Consider the following 18,272-nt stretch of genomic DNA (forward strand, 5'->3'; position numbering starts at 1 on the left):
TATATGGTGATGGTCAGAGGAAGAACATTACCAAGAAGAAATTTCCAGCCTCAGGTGATTTTTTGCTGGACCAAGTCAGTAGTATTCTCACAGAAGGAAAGCCTAGGGGTGTCAGGGGTGGGGAATGTGACTAGAGGGTCAAGGGAGAAGGATCCTTACTGAACTGAGCCAGCAGGATTTTTGTCGGAATTAGACAAGACACAATCAACGATTCAGCATAAATGAGGAAACGAGGCTAAAAAAGTGGCTAGACTTGAATTTGGTCATTAGTACAAGCAATGGCGTGCATCCTGCAGAGGACGTGAATGGCAGCCGCCATCTGCTGAGTGCCCTGAGTCAGGGGCTGTGTACTGTCATTGGCAAAAGCTCGCACTTATCACAACTCCAAAGAACACGTTCTGCGGTCAGCAGCGGCAATACTGGTAGCTTCACAAATGAGGACATCGGGTTCAGAGTGGTGCAAAGTCTATTGAGGAGGACTGGTGCTGTTGTGAAGCAGCTCAGATGAACACTGTAAGTGTAGTTGTGTGCATAGCTCTAACCTCACCTGCTGCGCTTAGCAAACACTGATAGTGAGCAGACTCATGAAACCTGGGAAGAATAGCAGGCCTCAATCATTTTAACCTCTCCCACATTTCCTTCTAATTATCCACTGGAATTTTAGTTTTGATTTTTTAAAAAAAGATTTATTTATTATGTACACGGTCCGATCAGATCACATTATAGATGGTTGTGAGCCACTATGTCTTTGCTGGGAATTGAACTCCTGACCTCTGGAAGAGCAGTCAGTGCTCTTAACTGCTGAGCCATTTCTCCAGCGCCAGTTTTGATTTTTTTTTCAAGGTGTGTGTGTGTGTGTGTGTGTGTGTGTGTGTGTGTGTGTAAGCCCCTGGATGCCAGAAGAAGCCACTGAATGCCATGGATATGGAGTTATAGAAAGCTATCGCTATGAGGTACTTGATAGTGTTGGGACTAGAATTCTGGTCCTGTGTAAGAGCAGCAAACCCTCTTAACAACTGAGCCATGTGTTGACCTCCAGGGCTTCAAATTTTGAGGGTGCTTATCATCTGCCTTCTGACTTTGATAATCTGGAGTCCCCATATCCCTCATGTTCATAACTTACTATGAAACCCATTGAGGATAGCTCCTTCAATAGCTGTGGAAATAGTCTCTCTGTCTCTGTTTCTCTGTCTCTCTATCTTCCCCCCCTCTCTCCCTTTCACTTCCTCTTTCCCCCTCTCTCAGTATATACATGTAAACAAGCCACTTAGAGAACTTAGAGAACATCACAGTGTTGTAATCCCCCGTCTTTTACAGTCATCTGTGTGTGTTATTTTTCAGGAAGCATTCCCCTTGTCTTTTATAAACATCTTCAATCATCTGCAGGGTACCACTTTAGGACATGAGATCTAATGCTGCAGTTTACTGGCAACACAGAACAATAAGATTATATCTGAAAATAGATAGTATATGGAATTTTCAAAGGGGACTCCTTTAAGTACTTTTCCTCCAAGCGCTTACTAAGTCAGGTGCAAACCCCTAAAATTCATTGTTGGTCCTTTCAAATTTGACCTTGGGAATTAATACTTATGCGCATGCATTTTCCTAGATCAAACATTCTATATTTTAAGCTAAAGCCCTTTTGTAGACAAATTTGGGCTTCATTATAGGAGAAATAAAAAAAAATAATTGGAGCCCATGGTCTCACAGCATGGCTTAGGGAGAGATGGAAAGTTCTCGTTAGAGGCGTGGGTTGGTGATTTCTCTGAGTACCAAGAACTTTTCCAGTTTCTGGGTAAAGGATACAGGAGACACATACTGCCTGTTTGTTGAATGAAGGAATAAATAAATTTGACCATTAAGTAAGATGTCCCTGGACTCCCAACAATGAATACTTCGATACTCCTTTGTTCATGTTAGTCAATGGAGCCACAGAAAAAAGCACATAACGTTATTAGATATGAATGACTAATTTACAAACATTTATATTTCAGGGTTAGGAAACATGGTGAGCTTAGGAAACCAGTGAAGACAATGATCTGTACACAATTAACTGGGTCAGGCAATGGTATTCTCACAGGGTACAGTTTAACATGATTAAACAGCACATGTAACATACATGTATGACAGACATTGGTTTTGATATTGACATACCATCAGTTATTCACATAAGAAATATTGCCAGTTACAGTTTGGGCTATGAAATAGATAAATTTTTGATAAGACATTTCAAATTACAGTATATCTCAGGCAGCATGCAGGAAAAGTCATTTATTGTATCTTTGTGAGGACATACTTTGCACCAAGCTTCCAAATTTTTGGTAGTTAGATCAAGAGTATATAAACCACAGAAATGATAGTATGGTTGAAATCAGCAGTTGTATTTACTGGCTGAGAGAATTTCTGTTAAAAATAAAATTTTCTGAATCCATTAACAGAATGCACAGTGATCATGAACTTAGATATTACTTTTTCACAATTAATCCTTGTTTATTGGTGATAACGGCAGCTGCAGGGAATCTGAATTCTGGGAGCTGGATTTTACGTAACAGCAGGAATTTATGCTTCTGTGGGCTCACGCCATCACAACAGAGATGTTTACCATTTGAAATCACATGTGTACAACAAGGTGCTATACAAAGATCACAAATATTTGGTGTGTCCGTCTTAACAAATATGCTGTGGCTATTTCACAAAGAGACTAGATTAACAGGCAGTGTAAATCACATGAATCTTAAGGTTTTTTAAAAATACATTTTATACAATAGGCTTCTTATTTCTTCACTAACATTTCATTTTGACTATTTTTGTCTTTATACTTAAAGTCCGTAGAGAAACTCAGAGCTTTTGGCTCATGCCAAGAAAGTCAATAGGACTGATATTTCCCACAGGAATATGGCTGAGTGTACATTGAATCACAGTCAATAACGCAACATCTAATATAACAGATTATTTTAAAAAATTTAAATCAAGTCTAATTATTTTAAAAGACAGCAGTTTGAACAAAACGGTAGTAATCAAAAATTTATTTACAAAACATTTAAATATATAGTTTAATGGCTAGTTCTTGCTAACTGCACAGATTAAGTTGGCATCCACAGCACATTAACATTGGTAGACCTCAGAGTCAATGCGTATGCAGTGGTTGGGTGAGAAAATTGGACAATAATTTTTGTCCACTCAATGTTCTTGAACAGAAATGTTTCTATGATTTCTCCAGGAGACAAGAGTTGTTATCAACATGTTTAAGGTCTCCAAATGCAACTTAGTGTGATGTAAGAACTTGAGGAAAAGACTGATAAACGTGCCACTGAATTTTCAAATTCGAATCTAGCATTGTTCTTCTAACACATCTGTGTGTTACATTGCCTTAAAATAGTTCCCTTAATCATTAGAAACAAAAAGATTCATTTTCAAAAGATAGAGTGAGCATTTCTTACAAGCACATTCATAACACAAGAAGTTAATCTACATTTTACAGATCATCAAACAATTTTCTTTGGCAGAGGACTATAAATAACTCCCTCCACGTCTAACATCTCAATGAGGCTATTTTCTTTCCTGGCCATGTCAGGTGTGTGGTCACAATTTCAGGACAACAGTAGAATACTACAGATATAAAAATATTTAACCAGCATATATTAACAGATTTAAGTAGTAGTGATCCACTGGTGCTAGAGAAGGTATTTTACACAACATTTCTAACAGTACTTCTGATGCTCGTAATTCTAATACAGTTAGCAGTCATGGGAAAGTTGACTTTCATTTCCCCCAACATTTTATCTCTGAAACACTGAAAAAATACAGAGGAAGGTTTCTCATTATTAAACATTTTGTTTCCCCACCTGTGTATGTGTTGTGCAGTGAAAACGGCCATCTTTATAGACTGTGCTTGTTGGTCCAAACAATTCAAAACTGAAAGGTTCGGTTAAGCTTCTGTGTCTATCACTGCCTAAATCACTATTTAGGGGACTCCAAGTATGATGAAGTTATTGAAAATACAGTCTTAGATATGAGCAGTCTCCAGGATGAGCTGGGAGAATGCGAGGTTTTCTTAGAGTCACCTGTGCTAGGATCGCCTCTAATTTTGTCTGTCTTTCCTGCCTCTTGCTCATTGTTTTTGGAGGTTATTTGTGATGAATCCCTTGTACTATGTGTACAACCTCTGCACACACTCCTCTTTACTCTTTAGCCTGGCAGGGGGTTTATGCCCATCTTTTTGTAGAGAGGCTTTTAGGCATGAAGACATGCCGGCCTTTTCTATAGGGATTGCCCATTATAATGGTTCCAGATGAATTCTGTTTACCCCTAAATCACCCCCAACTTTGCTCAGTGGGGGAACAATTGCCCCCAGTAGCCACCAGAGGCATGAGACAATTGTGGATTAGTTTTCAACTGGAGGTTTAAAACACCACTCTTGCCTGCTCCGTGGAATGTGCAATTATATATATATCAGCCATTTTCTTTTCTGGCCCCAGTTTAGAAATCTATGAATGTCTCCTTGGTGTGAGCATTGTACACATCTACAGCACTTCTAAATGAGGCCTGGGACGTCCTGTTACAATAACAGTTGTGTCAGAAGTAGTTATTATGGCTTTTGGGGAAGAGACTTTCGCTGTACCACTATCCTGTAGTCAACATCACTGCAGATGGTCCTGACAGGCAAATCTGTTTACGGTTTTAAAACAGTCATATGCTGCCTTCTCATGTCCTGGCCTTTTTGATATGCTGCACAGTAAGGGTCTTTCATCACGGAACTGTTTACCTGTGCTTTTACAATTCAAATCCAGGCTTCCTTCAAGGCTTTGGGACTGGGGCAAATAACACAGTGCGTGGATTGTGGACAGAGGAGAGATGCAGGACACCGTTACCTTGGTGGTTTCCACTCTGGAGGGTCCCAAGGTGACGTTTCAAAGGTCAGAAAGGATAGCAAGGCTTTGGCTCTTAGTGACGGATTTGAGTCAGTTGCCTGGAATCTGGCCTAGGCCTGTCTGCTACAAGTACCAAGCCCCGCCTGCTGTGCTGATGTGATTTCTCAGAGAGGCTTTGACTTTGAGTAAAAGGCTATGTACATGGAGATGCGGATGATGATGACTGTGACCAAATGGGCACTGCTTGAATTGGGGCTGTAAGTAGTTGGGTGTGTTTGAGAGGACTAGGACAAGAGAGAAGGTATCAACAATGGGAAAGCACCGCCCCCATCAGGAGCCAATGGACACGCAGCACTAAAGCTCTGACCACCAACAGCAGAGGCACACAGATTCTCGAACCGCTTCTCTGGCTTAAGAGGAAGGGCAAACGCATGTGCGTATTTTAACTACTTCAGAACGTCAGGTTAGATTTCAGAGGCTCGATAGACACATGACCACGCACGCTTACACAACTCACTGCCTTAGCCTGTCTTTCAAGGCATCCTTATCCACTAAGCGACTTGAAAACTCAGCACTACCCCAGTGCCGGCAAGACAGCCTTGAAAGGGGATCCCAGGGGACCCAGAGAGACTCCTACCTATGCCATCTGTCGTGACCAAGCCTCATCAGTCCTGAGCTTCATGTTGAACAAGCTTCCCACTCTCTGAGGAGTAGGCATTGTGTCTTGGTGGGTTCCTGCTCCTCAAACCGGAAGGCATTCATTCAGCAGGACTCAGGACTGCTACAAAATACGCTGCCATTCAAGAGAAGAGCTGGAGCCAACTAATCAACTGTGGGAAAGGTTTCCTAGGTTGTCTTCTGGACTCTGGGATGGGTGGTCAGGTAGAGTATGTGAACAGGTCTGTGTTTAAAAGATCTAGAAAGAAGACTCAGCGAAGCGAGGCCCCATTCCAAACAAACAAACAAACCTACAAACACCCCAAAATAACAGCAAAACAACAAAAAACAAACAAGCAAACAAACAAAACAGCTGTGAGGCTAGTTTTCCTTCAAATTGGATTCTAAGTATGAATCAGGAGAACTTTTCAACCCACGTGGCTGAGTCTATTGTACTGAGAGGTAGGATGCCATTTAATACTTTAAGCTTCATTCTGGGGGCAGCAGAGTTAAGCAGGGGGTGACTGTCCATCCTTCCTTAGCCATGCAGAGCACTGTGTGGATCAATGGCTTTGAACTGCAGCACACACTAAAGCAAGCCAAAGAGCTTGCTAAACACCCCTGACCTCCGCGCACTGTAGAGCCTACTCCTGGCGTTTCTGAGTTACAGGTGTCTGGGGGGTCTCAGGTGGGAGCAGATGGTTTGGATATTCCACGGGTCTCCTAGTCATTGCTGATGCTACAGACCAAACCTTTGAGAATCACTGCAGTTGCTTCTTCTAAAGCACACTATGTAAAACTACCCATGTCACCTTAATTGCATCCCCGCAGCAAAGCTTTTCCATGTGGGATGAGAAGATCAATACTGGTTTTTCCTCCAGAAACTCATCAAGTAGTAAGGGCTAGATTCTATTGGTCATAGTTTAATTATAGACGGTTTTTAGGTTTACAAAGTTAAGCACACATCAGCATATACAATAAACATGTCCATAGTGTATAATTCTAAACCATGTTTTATGCTTTGGCTTTCCGATATGATCTTCTACGATATTAGGTGTGACACCCTGAAAGTCCATTTCTAGAACATTCTACAAGCTTTCTTCACAGAATATTATTTTAGTAATAGCATTGCAATTCTCCTCTGCCACTTATGTGACAGTCGCCTTATCGCCTCAGGGTAATTAACACTGTGACTAAATGTGTTCACAGTTTCTTGGTTGAGGACAAACAAATGAATGGTTGATGTTTTCTTAGTAAAAATCTGCATGAAAGTTTGCTAATCCCAAGAGCTTCTGGAAAAGACTGAATAGGGAGAAGATTTCCAGACACACTCTGGGGCGTTTAGGTGGGTGAGAATTCAGGTGGACTAGCTGTCAGCAGAAAGAACTAGAGATTGCCATTTCAGTTGGCTGGAAGACCTGGGTCAGCTTGCAGGGTGGGGCTGTGGCAGGGAGTTGAGGAAGAGTGACACGAATTTGTGTGATTGAGCTGTTGCCTGCACGGAAGAAAGGCTGAGTTTGCTGGGGAAGGCGAGTTCTCTTCCTTAAGCCTAGACCCGCCTTTGATTGACAGCGCAACTACGATTGCCTAAGGCAGTCATCAGCAGAAAGTGTCGATGGTGCATATTTGTTTTTAAAAAAAGACAAATCCTTATTTTTTCAATTTATTGTTTCCTAATCAAATATGAAGCAGAGGTCAGACTGACAGGAGGGAACCACTGCAACTTAAAAAACGTGATGCATTTACTGCAACTGAGCAGCAGCCCTGGATGGAAACATGAGGAAAGAAGGAATATTTTTATCCCCAAGCAGCAGTCACAGAAATCGTTATAGATGGAACAAAAATATTATCTATTTAAATGTCCTCTCTCTACACGGAAGCTCCCAAAGCTGCTTTGTCTGTTGCAACGAGTCTGTAATGTTTGGTTACCCTTTCTCCCTCACAAATTTGGCTTTGTGCCTCCGGACCAATAAAGCTGGAATTCATTACTCTCACTATGTTGAAATAATTTCGTCATTTCTTAAGACATTCCAATTGTGATTCCCCCTAGAGAAAGCATTCCACTGGAATATCCTTTGTTTACATAAGCGGGGCTCTGTTATTTTTTATTTTTTATTCCTTTCCTTGTGAAAATGTCTATGCTCTTTTTCTGTGTTTTATGTGCAATTTGAAATCACTGATAAAGCATTTTGGCCACGGCGGTCCTGGTGATTGCTATGGGTATGATTTAGGAAGTCTTTTTTTTTTTCCTTTTTTCTTTTTTTGGACATCTTTTGGGACAGTCATTTCTCCATAACAAAGAGGTCATTTAAAATACAATTGAATCTAGCAAACAGTACCCTTTTTGCATTTTCCTTTAGAATACATGCACATTTAACTTTTTTTTGGTGGTGGTAGGGGCTGGCTGCTGTACAGCTTGTTTAAAATTCATAGAGTTTAGTATAAAACACTGCTGACAATCTCTTTCTCCTATTGGTGGTAAGCATAAGAAATGAAAAACAAAAGTGGAATTAAAAACAAAAGCGAGCTTAAAAGGTCATCCTTAGAAGAATGGATATGGCCTTGAGGTCATGGAGTTCAAATCCATCCCAACTTTTTGGATGTTTCTTCACATGGGGGAAACTTCCTACTCCCTTTCCTCAGGGAAAACAGCTCAGTCCCCAGCAGTGTACAAGTAATTATTTAAAAATAATTTTTTAGTTCCTCCCAGATACATGTGGCTTGATTAGCTTGACACTTGTTCTGATAATGATGTATGGTGAGGAGCAACTGGCTGGTAACCCAAAGCGTTTTCAGCTAATATCTACAAGCAAAAGGAAACAGGAAGTTACCCCTCACAGGGGGCTTGGTGTGTTCTGGAAAAAAGACATGAAGGTATCATCTCCCATGTAGCAATGAGAGGATTCAAATTCAGAGAGATCTCCAGATTCACGACTTTCTGAAACAAACAGATCTACCTTTCCAAAAGAGAAAGCCTTTGGGTCTCCTCTCTGATGAAAACTGGCCATTCAAGAGAGCACTGTGTACTGAGAGAGAAGCCATGGTCCCCTTCTCTAGATGCTGTCGGTTGATGAGGCAGGGGTCGTAGCTCAGAGAAGAACCAGATGCAGCCAAGTCAAGAACATTGAGTGTTAGTAGTTAGTAGTTGGCAGAAAGAACTCAATAATGATGAGGCAAGGGATGCCAACAGCCAACTTTACACTTCTCAAAATGCTAGCTAACAGGTGTCTGCCTCACATAGTGATCGGCATAGATGAGTTTGAGATGTGCTAGTTGAGCTTGAATGTGAAATTAAGAAAATCGTTACTTCTATTTTTTAAATTTTTTTTGTTACATCCATTTTTAATAAAGGGGAGTTCATTGATCAGTTTCACAATGACCCCATTAAATATTCTCACAGTCTTATATATCCGTAGACCTAAATGAAAGGTTAATTTAATTAGAAGACCGTAATTGGAATCCAATTAAATCCAGGGCCAGTGTTAATTTTCTTAAACCATCCTTACCTTATTATAATTAACACAACAGTTTAGCAAAACAAATGCTTGAAGCTTATGAAATTGTGTTAAACCCATAACCTCTGATTTTGAAACTGCTCCCCCACCCCCCCGCCCCCACCCCGCTTGACTGAACTCTTACTATTTTTCAAAGTTTGAGATGAATGGAAAGTCAGTGAGTGATCCTGGATGAAGTCCTTGTCAAACTGGCTAATTTTTATAGCACTTTGGCTTAACTGGTTTCTGGTCCTTTGTCATCCCATGGTGTTGATTAGTGGAAACTCTGAAGAAGTATGAGTGGATCTTAACTAGTACTAAAGCAATCGTTATCATCATTTTACTAATGAGATGGCCACAGGCATTGGACAAGACAGTGATGGCAGCAGGAAGCCTGTTTGCAGAGGTTTGGACAGAAGCTTCAAGACAAACTTTTTTGAGAACCTAATGATAACATTGTAAGTGAATTCCAAAGGCTTCGTCCCCCGTTTTCAACTACATCCCTCGACTTGACCCGAGAGGACCACTTGGAGAAGCCTCACGGGCATCTGGTTGGCTGGGGTAATTTGCTTGGTTGCTAGGATTTTGGAGTCAAGACAATCGACACGTGTGAAAGTTGGGGGCTGGCTCTGCTGTGAGTGTCTAACCTTAACTAGATCTCGTGAAAGATCCGAAGACTGGGTGGCAGGTGATGAAACATCAGCGGACAGATTGGGCAAGACCCCCGTTTTCTCCCAGCATGCCAAAACACATTTCTAGAAAATGCTAACTGGCACATGGTTGCCTGCCTGCTTGGTACCATCTCTCAAGGGGAGATGCAAAATCTCATCCAGAAGTTGACGTTGACCAGAAGCTTTTTCCCCCAAGAGCGGTTTTCAACACTCACTCTCAAAGGCAAAAGGAACCAAATCAACCCTAAAGATGTCCTATCTGAAATACCTAGCAAATAAAAGGAGTCTTCTTTTAAAGAAGGATACTTGTTATTCTAAACAGTTCTCAAACAACTTGAACTGTGCATCTTTACCTGAAGAATAAGACTTCTTCTTGGCACTTTGTTGTGCTTATGAAAGACATGATATGAAAGAAATTAAAGTGACATGAATTTCTTGGAAATATGCATAATTCAGTTCAGGTTATTCAACAAGTAGAATTTATTACTAATTTTAATGTTTATATCCCTATGATGATATGGTGATATGGGAGAAATAGGGTAGAGGAAAGCCAATGTTGAAACAATGTCCAATTCCAAGAAAAAAGACTCTTGCAGCTAGTAATACAACTTTTCTGAAGTTGTTATCTCACTGGTTAAAATGCAAACCTTTGGTAGAAAAAAAAAAAGACTAGTAACAGCACTCACATCACTACACCCTATAAGGCTGGTTCATCAAAAACATCTACCATTGGTAGATCTTTCTGGACTACATGTTATGGGGGTTGGGGGGTAGACTCAAGTCCATTATACCATCCCATGAATTGATCCAACATTATAATTAGTTCTTAAATGTTAGCAACAGTATTAAAATGGAGTCATCTTCTAAAACATGAAAGTATTAAGTTACCAAGTTAAGTAATTTAAAAGCATTATACATTTAAAAGTGGAAGGAAATTATTGAAAATATTTTTATGAGACATCTGCACAGCTCTAATGTATTCCATAAAATAATTCGATAGCATGGAAAGTATGCCAAAAACATACTTTTCTTTGGTTGTCCAAGCCAAAAACTATATATGACCAGCTTTGATTTTCATGTCAAACTTGAGAATGAGTAGAAATTATATGGTTGTCCCAGAAGAGTGAAGATCTTCCTTACTTAAAGGTAAATGATTTTCAAATATCTTTAACAAGGGTAATATGTGATGAAATCCTATTTAACACAGTTTCTTTGTGCCAAATTATTTCATTTAAAAATATAAGCTTGTCAATGGTGTAGATAATTCTCACCCACATCATTATTATAGCCATATACATTTGATTCTCTGAGCATTATTACAATGCAGTGTAAAAAGCTCCCAAGATTTTTCTTTTTGATATTTTTCAAGTCTAATGTTTGCTAGAAATGAATTTAGAAATGTATGGAAAGATTCACAGGGAGTATAAGTCTTCACAAAAGTAACCATTCAGATCACATAATTTTTTACCATGGATATTTATACTATCTAATTTATTTCTTAGATGAAATACTTTTGTGAAGCAATGATGTATTTGGTTTAATTTAATACATAAGAAGAGCTCTTTGACTTGGAAAGAAAATCCAAGATTATGATCTTCACAATAGAGGGCGGAGCACTGCAGATTAAGAATCACACTTTTAGAAAGGATTTCCTTCTTGCAAAATTCATCTCCTCCATTAAATGTCTGCAAGAGAGTCCAAGAAAAGGTTCTTAAACTATAAATTCATTGGCAAGGAGTTCCAGTAGAGAGGGCTACGTAACTGTCCTAATAAGTGAACTTTCCCTTCCTCCCATATATTTTTAGATTTCATCTGGCGTATCTGCCTTTGTTCCACAGGAATTATTAGGGTCGGGCTTTATGAATTAGCTATCAAAACTGAGTCAGCAGCCCTAAAGTTTTCTCATTTCTTTCTTGGTGTACTTGGCCATTAATGTGAATTTTCCTACCCATTACATATCTGAAACACAGTAACCAGCGAAGCACATGACCCACTCATAGCTCTTAGAATCATATGTGTTATTCTGCGTTTATATATGACAGCTTCAGATAAATCATCATGGGGTTTGGGGACATTTGGGCTGTTCCCTTTCACTCCATATTTACACATATTCATAAAATAGGGTGGGGAATGCACACTGGTGCAAAACAAATATGGCCCCAAGAGACACAGAAATCAGTAAATTAGCATGTAACTCTAGGGTACCACATACCCCAAGAGTTTGTAGAGATAACATACTATATTCTAAAGTCTGTTGTCTTTGTTAAAAGTCATCACATTTGATTTTTGTATAACAAGTTTGCTCCCAGAAGAAAAAATCACTGAGCAATTCCTTGGAGCATGGGCTTTGCCCTATTGCTGAGAGGTAATTCCAGTCACACCACAAAGTTGACTGAATGGACTGAGGATGACAGAGTTGGGCAATAGGCTATGAAGTGATGTTCTTTTCTAAAAATAAGTACATAAATAATAAGTAATGATCTACAAATCCATCTACTTAAATGCCCCTGAGGGAAAGAAATCAGAGAACCTTTGACAAAAACTGAAAATTTGGAGATTCTCTGAGTGCGTTGTCCATTTGGACATCTTGGCAGCCTGAGGAAAAGTGACAGCAAGCTGGATACTTACCATTTCCTGTGGACTGGGAAGTGAAAGCACTGTCTTAGGAATTCTACCTCTCAGTGGCTGGCCCTTCTTCAGGAAGGACATTTTTTGCACTGGGAGATTGTTATAGATGGTCTGGTTAAGTATTAAAAACAAAACACCAAACTGTTTCAGTTGTGTTTCTTCCCATGGTTTCCTTGGAGATGTAGAACCATCAGCAGTATTCAACCTCAGCCTCTGAAATGGGCCAGGGTGTGTGAAAACAATAGCTATGGTTATAGTAGTGTTTGAAAAGAATAGCAACCCCCGGGCTGGAGAGATGTCTCAGTGGTTAAGAGCACTGACTGCTCTTCCAGAGGTCCTGAGTTCAAATCCCAGCAACCACATGATGGCTTACAACCATCTGTAATATGATATGGTGCCCTCTTCTGGCCTGCAGGACTACATGCAGACAGAGCACTGTATACATAACAATAAATAAATAAATAAATCTAAAAAAAAAAAAAAAGGAATAGCAACCCCCACCCCAGTCCATTACAAAAAAAAAAAAAAATCTGTAGGGGTCATGAGTACAAGTCAATGAATCTATTCACAAGAACACGTGTCTCCAACAAGATAAATGTGATTTTGCGTGTCTGTTCTGTTTGGTGTACTTCTTTACCAACTATATCATTTCCTGGCTTTGTCAGTGGTTACAATGCCTAGGCCAAGAGATATGATTGTTATAACAAATGCCAGGTGCCACTTGTAAGTTAGGATGAACTATACATTGTCAATGGTAGAATGGCCAAATGTCCCGAATATCATGAAAGTACCACCAGGACTTGCTCAGGGTATGGCTGCCAACGGTCAGAAAGGGAAAACCAAAGTTGAGAGAGATCCCACATTTTCAACTCAGAAAAACTAAAAGAAATCTTTATGAAGCTGATCTGCTTTAGAAAAGAGGAGCCTCATCATCCCCCAGAGAAAATTCTCTAATTCTCCCACAAAGCTCTCAGATAGGAGTTCTTTAATTTTATAGATTGAGACCAGGAATGTGAGAGCATGGAGTTTCCAATGGAGGAAGTCCTGTGTGGAAATGGCAGTGAAAACAATGTATTTCTATTTGCTCTGAGAGAACTTCTTTGAGAGGGGGTGCTCATCAGATGATAGCCACCTGTCCATCTCTGTCTGCAGGCTTGTTTCAAACAACATATTCGTATGATAATCTTATGTTTGAAAAAAAGACAACATTTTCATCCACTTATACTACAGAAAGCAAGGCTCTCTGAAAATTTCAAGTTTGGAAATATTGAGTTAGAATCTGAAAACAAATTAATGTTTGCTTCTACGCACTCCAGAGTCAATCATCCAGAGACATTTGCTGAGGTCTAGTAAATGGTCCAGGATCCTATAGTACCCATCTTGCTGTTTATTCAAGAAGGAAACCCTGGCTGCTAATTTTACATGACATGTGTATTCAGGAGAGATGTCAATTCTTTGACTCAAGAAGAGTGTTTAAATTGTACCTTATTATTTCCTTCACCCTTGAAAGTGCACCACACATGTCCATATGATGCTGTGATGAAGGATTCTGTGGGAAACTTTAAGATGATCGGATGAACAATGGGTCATTTGCACACACCTAGTGTTGAGATTCTACCCTAGTAAGAGGATGCTATCTCTTTTCCCCACAATTCTTATTCTATGTCTGGTGTCACCTCTACCTGTGCTTTTTTTTGACTGTATAAGATATGAAAGCCAGTGACTTATACAATCCATAAATCCAGAAATGACAAACTGGAAAGAGGAGTTATGCTTGGAGTAAGAAGAACTGCAGTATGTGATACTAAATGAAACAATCTATTTGTCCCGTGGGAAGTAAGTATACTTCTAAAACCAGTGTGATGGGCTACATGGCTCAGTACAACGTGCTGGGTGCTAAAAGTTGCATGGCAAGTTCATATTGTTGGATGTGGAAAGTGAGAAGAGAAGACGGAGTTAAATTAAAAGGTGAGAAAAAAGCACACCCAACTCTCATCACAGCATCACAGGACAAACAAACATTCCCAGTCTATGCTCTGCTTTTGGGACATTTGAACATTGCATGACCAAAGGGCTGGCATTTGCGTATGCCTGAATTTTGTCTGTCTCCTTTCCCATGGAGCAGGGTACCGAATGCATAAGGATAACTTTTTGGTCTTTAGTTCTTCAGAGCATGAAAACAAACAACCAAAAATGAAGTAGATGACAATGAGGAGAGCAGACATTCCACAGTACAGAATATGCTGTGCCATTGGTGATGAAATCACAAACAATTAGAAACTTTATTTTTTTTTCTGTGTCAATAATGTGTACCAATTTTAAGGAACAGCACTGTGAGTGCCTGTTCCCCTACAGCCGTGCACAATACACACAAAATAAAATAATCAAACAAATAAAATGAAATCATTTTACACATAATAATTAACAACCCTGAACACCCAGGATCATATTTTCCCTACAGCATGAAGACTGAAAAGGCAAACAAACCAAAAAGCTTGAACTTGAAACTGACCAAGAGCAACAATTTCTTGGGAAGTTCTCTGTGAAAATTCACCACGGAATTATTGACATTCCAAAGATGGCTTAAACAAACAAAACAAAGCAAACAGTGCAAAATCTTTCTAAGGTTTTAACCATGTATATCCTTTGACTATATTTACTTGATATTTCTAGGCTAGCTTTTTACTTTTAAAATCTAAAATTAAGATTAAAAAAAAATCAAAACAGGATGGGTTAGAGTGTGTCCCACTGAGGAGGTCCCAATCTCACTACTGTCAGTGGGTGGTGGCGTGTTGTTATGGAAAAGTACTATTGCCATGTAGATAAAAACAGGTTAACTGGGTCTTCTCAGTGATTTCAGTTACCACCATGATTACCCTGCTTGGTCTAAATTAGGAAGGTGAACATACCTGCAAGTTGGCCAAGACTATAAAGAGTACTTTTCCAAAGCAAAACATTACATTCTTTTAGGAAAAAAACAAAAACAAAAACAAAAACAAAACAAACCATGAGCATTTGGTCAGCTGCTTTTGTTGTGCAATTTTAATGTGATTGTGGTAAAAAGTCATAATTATTTTTCTCTTGTAAGATACAACTGTCTCAGTATGGTTGTGTCCACTCTTTCTCTTTGAGTAGGAAGCCCGTTCATTACCTTGGTCACTGTTCAGCTCCCAGGTCATAGAACATCACCTGGCCTATTGAATGGGCCAAAAGTATCTAACTAGTCGCTCAGTCACTAAATGTTTATTAAACAACGGACAGCTATGATCGCTGAGTGGGAGAAGAGAAAGGCCATCTCAGCAACACTTACTTCTTAAGTATCTTTGCGTCAATGCAGAGGGCCAGGGAAGTCTCAGAGAGGTCTCTGAGAGGTGGGCAAAACCATTCCATTCCCCGCCATTAGTAGAATCATTACTTTTGGAATGTTGAGTTTGTCTTTGCTCTTTGGTAGCTTTGAATAGAAAGAGCCATTCCTTTCAAAGGGTTAAAAAAAAAAACCTCCTCAAGTGTCATCTTCCTGGGAGGAGTCCCTTGAGTCATTTCTTCTTAGTCATATACACAGCGGACTTCTAGAGTGCCACTGGTCACTCTGGCTTCTTTTCCACTCAGCAGTTGCTAATGAATTCACAGAGTCTGGACTGAAAGGTGAATGAAGCAGGGCTCAAAACAGCCTTCTACATAAAAAAATAAAGCAAACTAGCACTATCCTTCATCTGTGCCAGACAGAGCAGATGTGCAATAAATACTTTGGGAGAAGGGGTGTTGTGGAAAAGGTGGCTCTAAAAGTCCAGGCACATCCAAAGTACCCACTTTTCTCCCCAGCCTTTCTCTTCCACCTACCTGAATTAATGGGTGATTCTTAGAGGCCTCTGATGTGCTCTGCATGGCTAATATTCCATGGAAATTTGTAGTTTGCCTGCTCTCCTCTCAATAACTTTAATCTCTCCTCACATAACAGTTATTGCTTCTTAGAAATGAGCGTGCAGGTTCATGAACAATAAGCCATTTTCTTCTTTTATCCCTATTAATATTCAAACTCAGTAACAACTCAAAAGTAACAACTCAGGTGAAAAGAAAATTCACTTATGTCTTCAATGTCCAATCAACACCACTGAAGGGGAGGACGGTATTTGCTATGCTCTACTATATACAGATACTCTTATTTGTTTTTTCATCCATGCACTGCGTAATGGAGATCACAACAACATTCCCAAACAGGCACAGGAAGGAGGGCAAAATGTTCAGTCATGACTGGAACAGGATTGTGCAAGCCATGGATGCCACTGAAAATTAAACTGATGGAAAAATCCCAGGCACAGCCACGTGGGGCCTGGACACATATGATGACCAAAATGATAGACTTTTTTTTTTTTGGATGAGGTTAATCTTCCTGCTTGCAAGGGGGTCGGGTGGTCCTGGGATGGGATACTTGGGGGAATTATCTGGGCTGGAAGGAATAAGGGCCTTGCTAATCACAGTCCAGAGCTAAAAAGAGACAAGGGATGAAGAGTTCTGCGCATTCCTTGGAATCTAGGCACGTTACCCCTGTACCCGTTGAACAAGAGTGCCAGGTACCTTATCCTTAGACTACATTTAGAACCATTGCTTTTTTTCCTGGCTCGGATTTAGCTCCCATGCTTCTCCCTGGAGGCAGTTCACCACTGTTCACATTCCGGAGGTGAGTGTAACATTTGGTAACACAGTGAAGACGTACTTCTTTCTTCTTCCACGTCCAGATCCTTCCTTACTCCAAAGTAATGCTTAGAGTGTTTGGAGGAGGTAACAAGAGAATCCTAATGATTTTAAGATTGACTCCAAATCCATTCACCTTTGGGTGGATCGCCCTTCCCCATAAAGAGAAGTAGGATCCTGGCCCTCCAAACAAAATAACGCAGAACCAAACTGGAAAACCAAAAGCCAACCATTGGCCCTCCCCCTTCCCATCCCCACTGGAAACGAAACAAGAAAACAAACCATTTATGAACTTGGAGAGAGTACAGCCCTTCTAGGCTGAGCTGCAAGATGGCCCTGCCTCCATGCCTTGTTCAACGCGATGATGCCCCGGGAGTGGGAGGTGATGGTTTCTGACTTCTGGCCTAGTACAGAGTATGTTCTTGAAGCTGGATTCCATCAGCAGGTTAAGTGAACATGACAAATGTCAGTTTCCTCTGTTCATTATACATAATTTTTATGTATATATATATGTATATATATAAATTTACTATATCTGATTGTTCCTTTAGAAGCCTTTTATGTGGCAGTAGGCCTCCAGAGAGGAGAAGAAAATGTACAAGAGCCACAGGAGCACAAACAGGCAGGACGTGAGGAGCTTGGCAGTCCGGGGCCCACCCAGCTCACCTCCTATTTCTGGCCTCCGCCGATACAGCAGCACCCCCACGTTGATGAAAGCAAAAATGGTGAAAAGAGTGACAGAGAAAGCTAGTGTGCCAGGGGACACTTTGAACTGTTCCCCGTTGGCCGCATGGTAGATGGCAGCAATGGACCAGGCCACGCCAATTCCCAGGAAGACATTCACAGCGTTGCTTCCAGTGACGTTGCCTATGGATGCATCTGCATACTGGTCCTGGGTGGCTGCTACTTTGCTGGCAAATGTGTCTGCAGAGAAAGAAGAAAAAAAGGTCACGACACTACGTTAACCTTGTATGCATGCCCATGGGGTGCCAGGAGCTTCCACTGTGTAGTCTAGACTCATGACCACAGTAGACTTTTCTGTCTGTTTGGATCAGTCTTATGGTAAAAGAAACAGAACACAGATATCAGGAGTCAAGGGGTTGGTGCTGCCTATGTTACTGACAGAGAAAGTCATATGAGTCAAGTTCTTTATCCATAGATATCGTAGTTGTTTATCTACTGGGCTTGCATGGCAGCTCTTTTTCACAAGTAGTTACAGCCCAGGTTATATCAAAATCCAACAGGGGCCTTCAAAAGAC

At 40.4% G+C, this 18,272-nt stretch overlaps 1 protein-coding gene across 11 annotated transcripts in view; it reads right to left on the reverse strand.

Annotated features, from left to right (window-relative positions):
• Positions 1-14,579: 14,579 nt before the first annotated feature.
• SLC8A1 (solute carrier family 8 member A1) overlaps positions 14,580-18,272 on the reverse strand; it is a 361,990-nt gene continuing 358,297 nt past the window's right edge. For all 11 annotated transcript variants that reach the window (XM_084792249.1, XM_084792247.1, XM_084792250.1 and 8 more), the window contains one exon: positions 14,580-17,937. In XM_084792249.1, the coding sequence (XP_084648375.1) occupies positions 17,561-17,937 (377 nt within the window). In that variant the 3' untranslated portion in view covers positions 14,580-17,560. The remainder of the gene's footprint in view (positions 17,938-18,272) is intronic.

This window comes from Acomys minous, assembly GCF_964271855.1.
Source record: "Acomys minous genome assembly, chromosome: 8".
Classification (NCBI taxonomy): Eukaryota; Metazoa; Chordata; class Mammalia; order Rodentia; family Muridae; genus Acomys; species Acomys minous.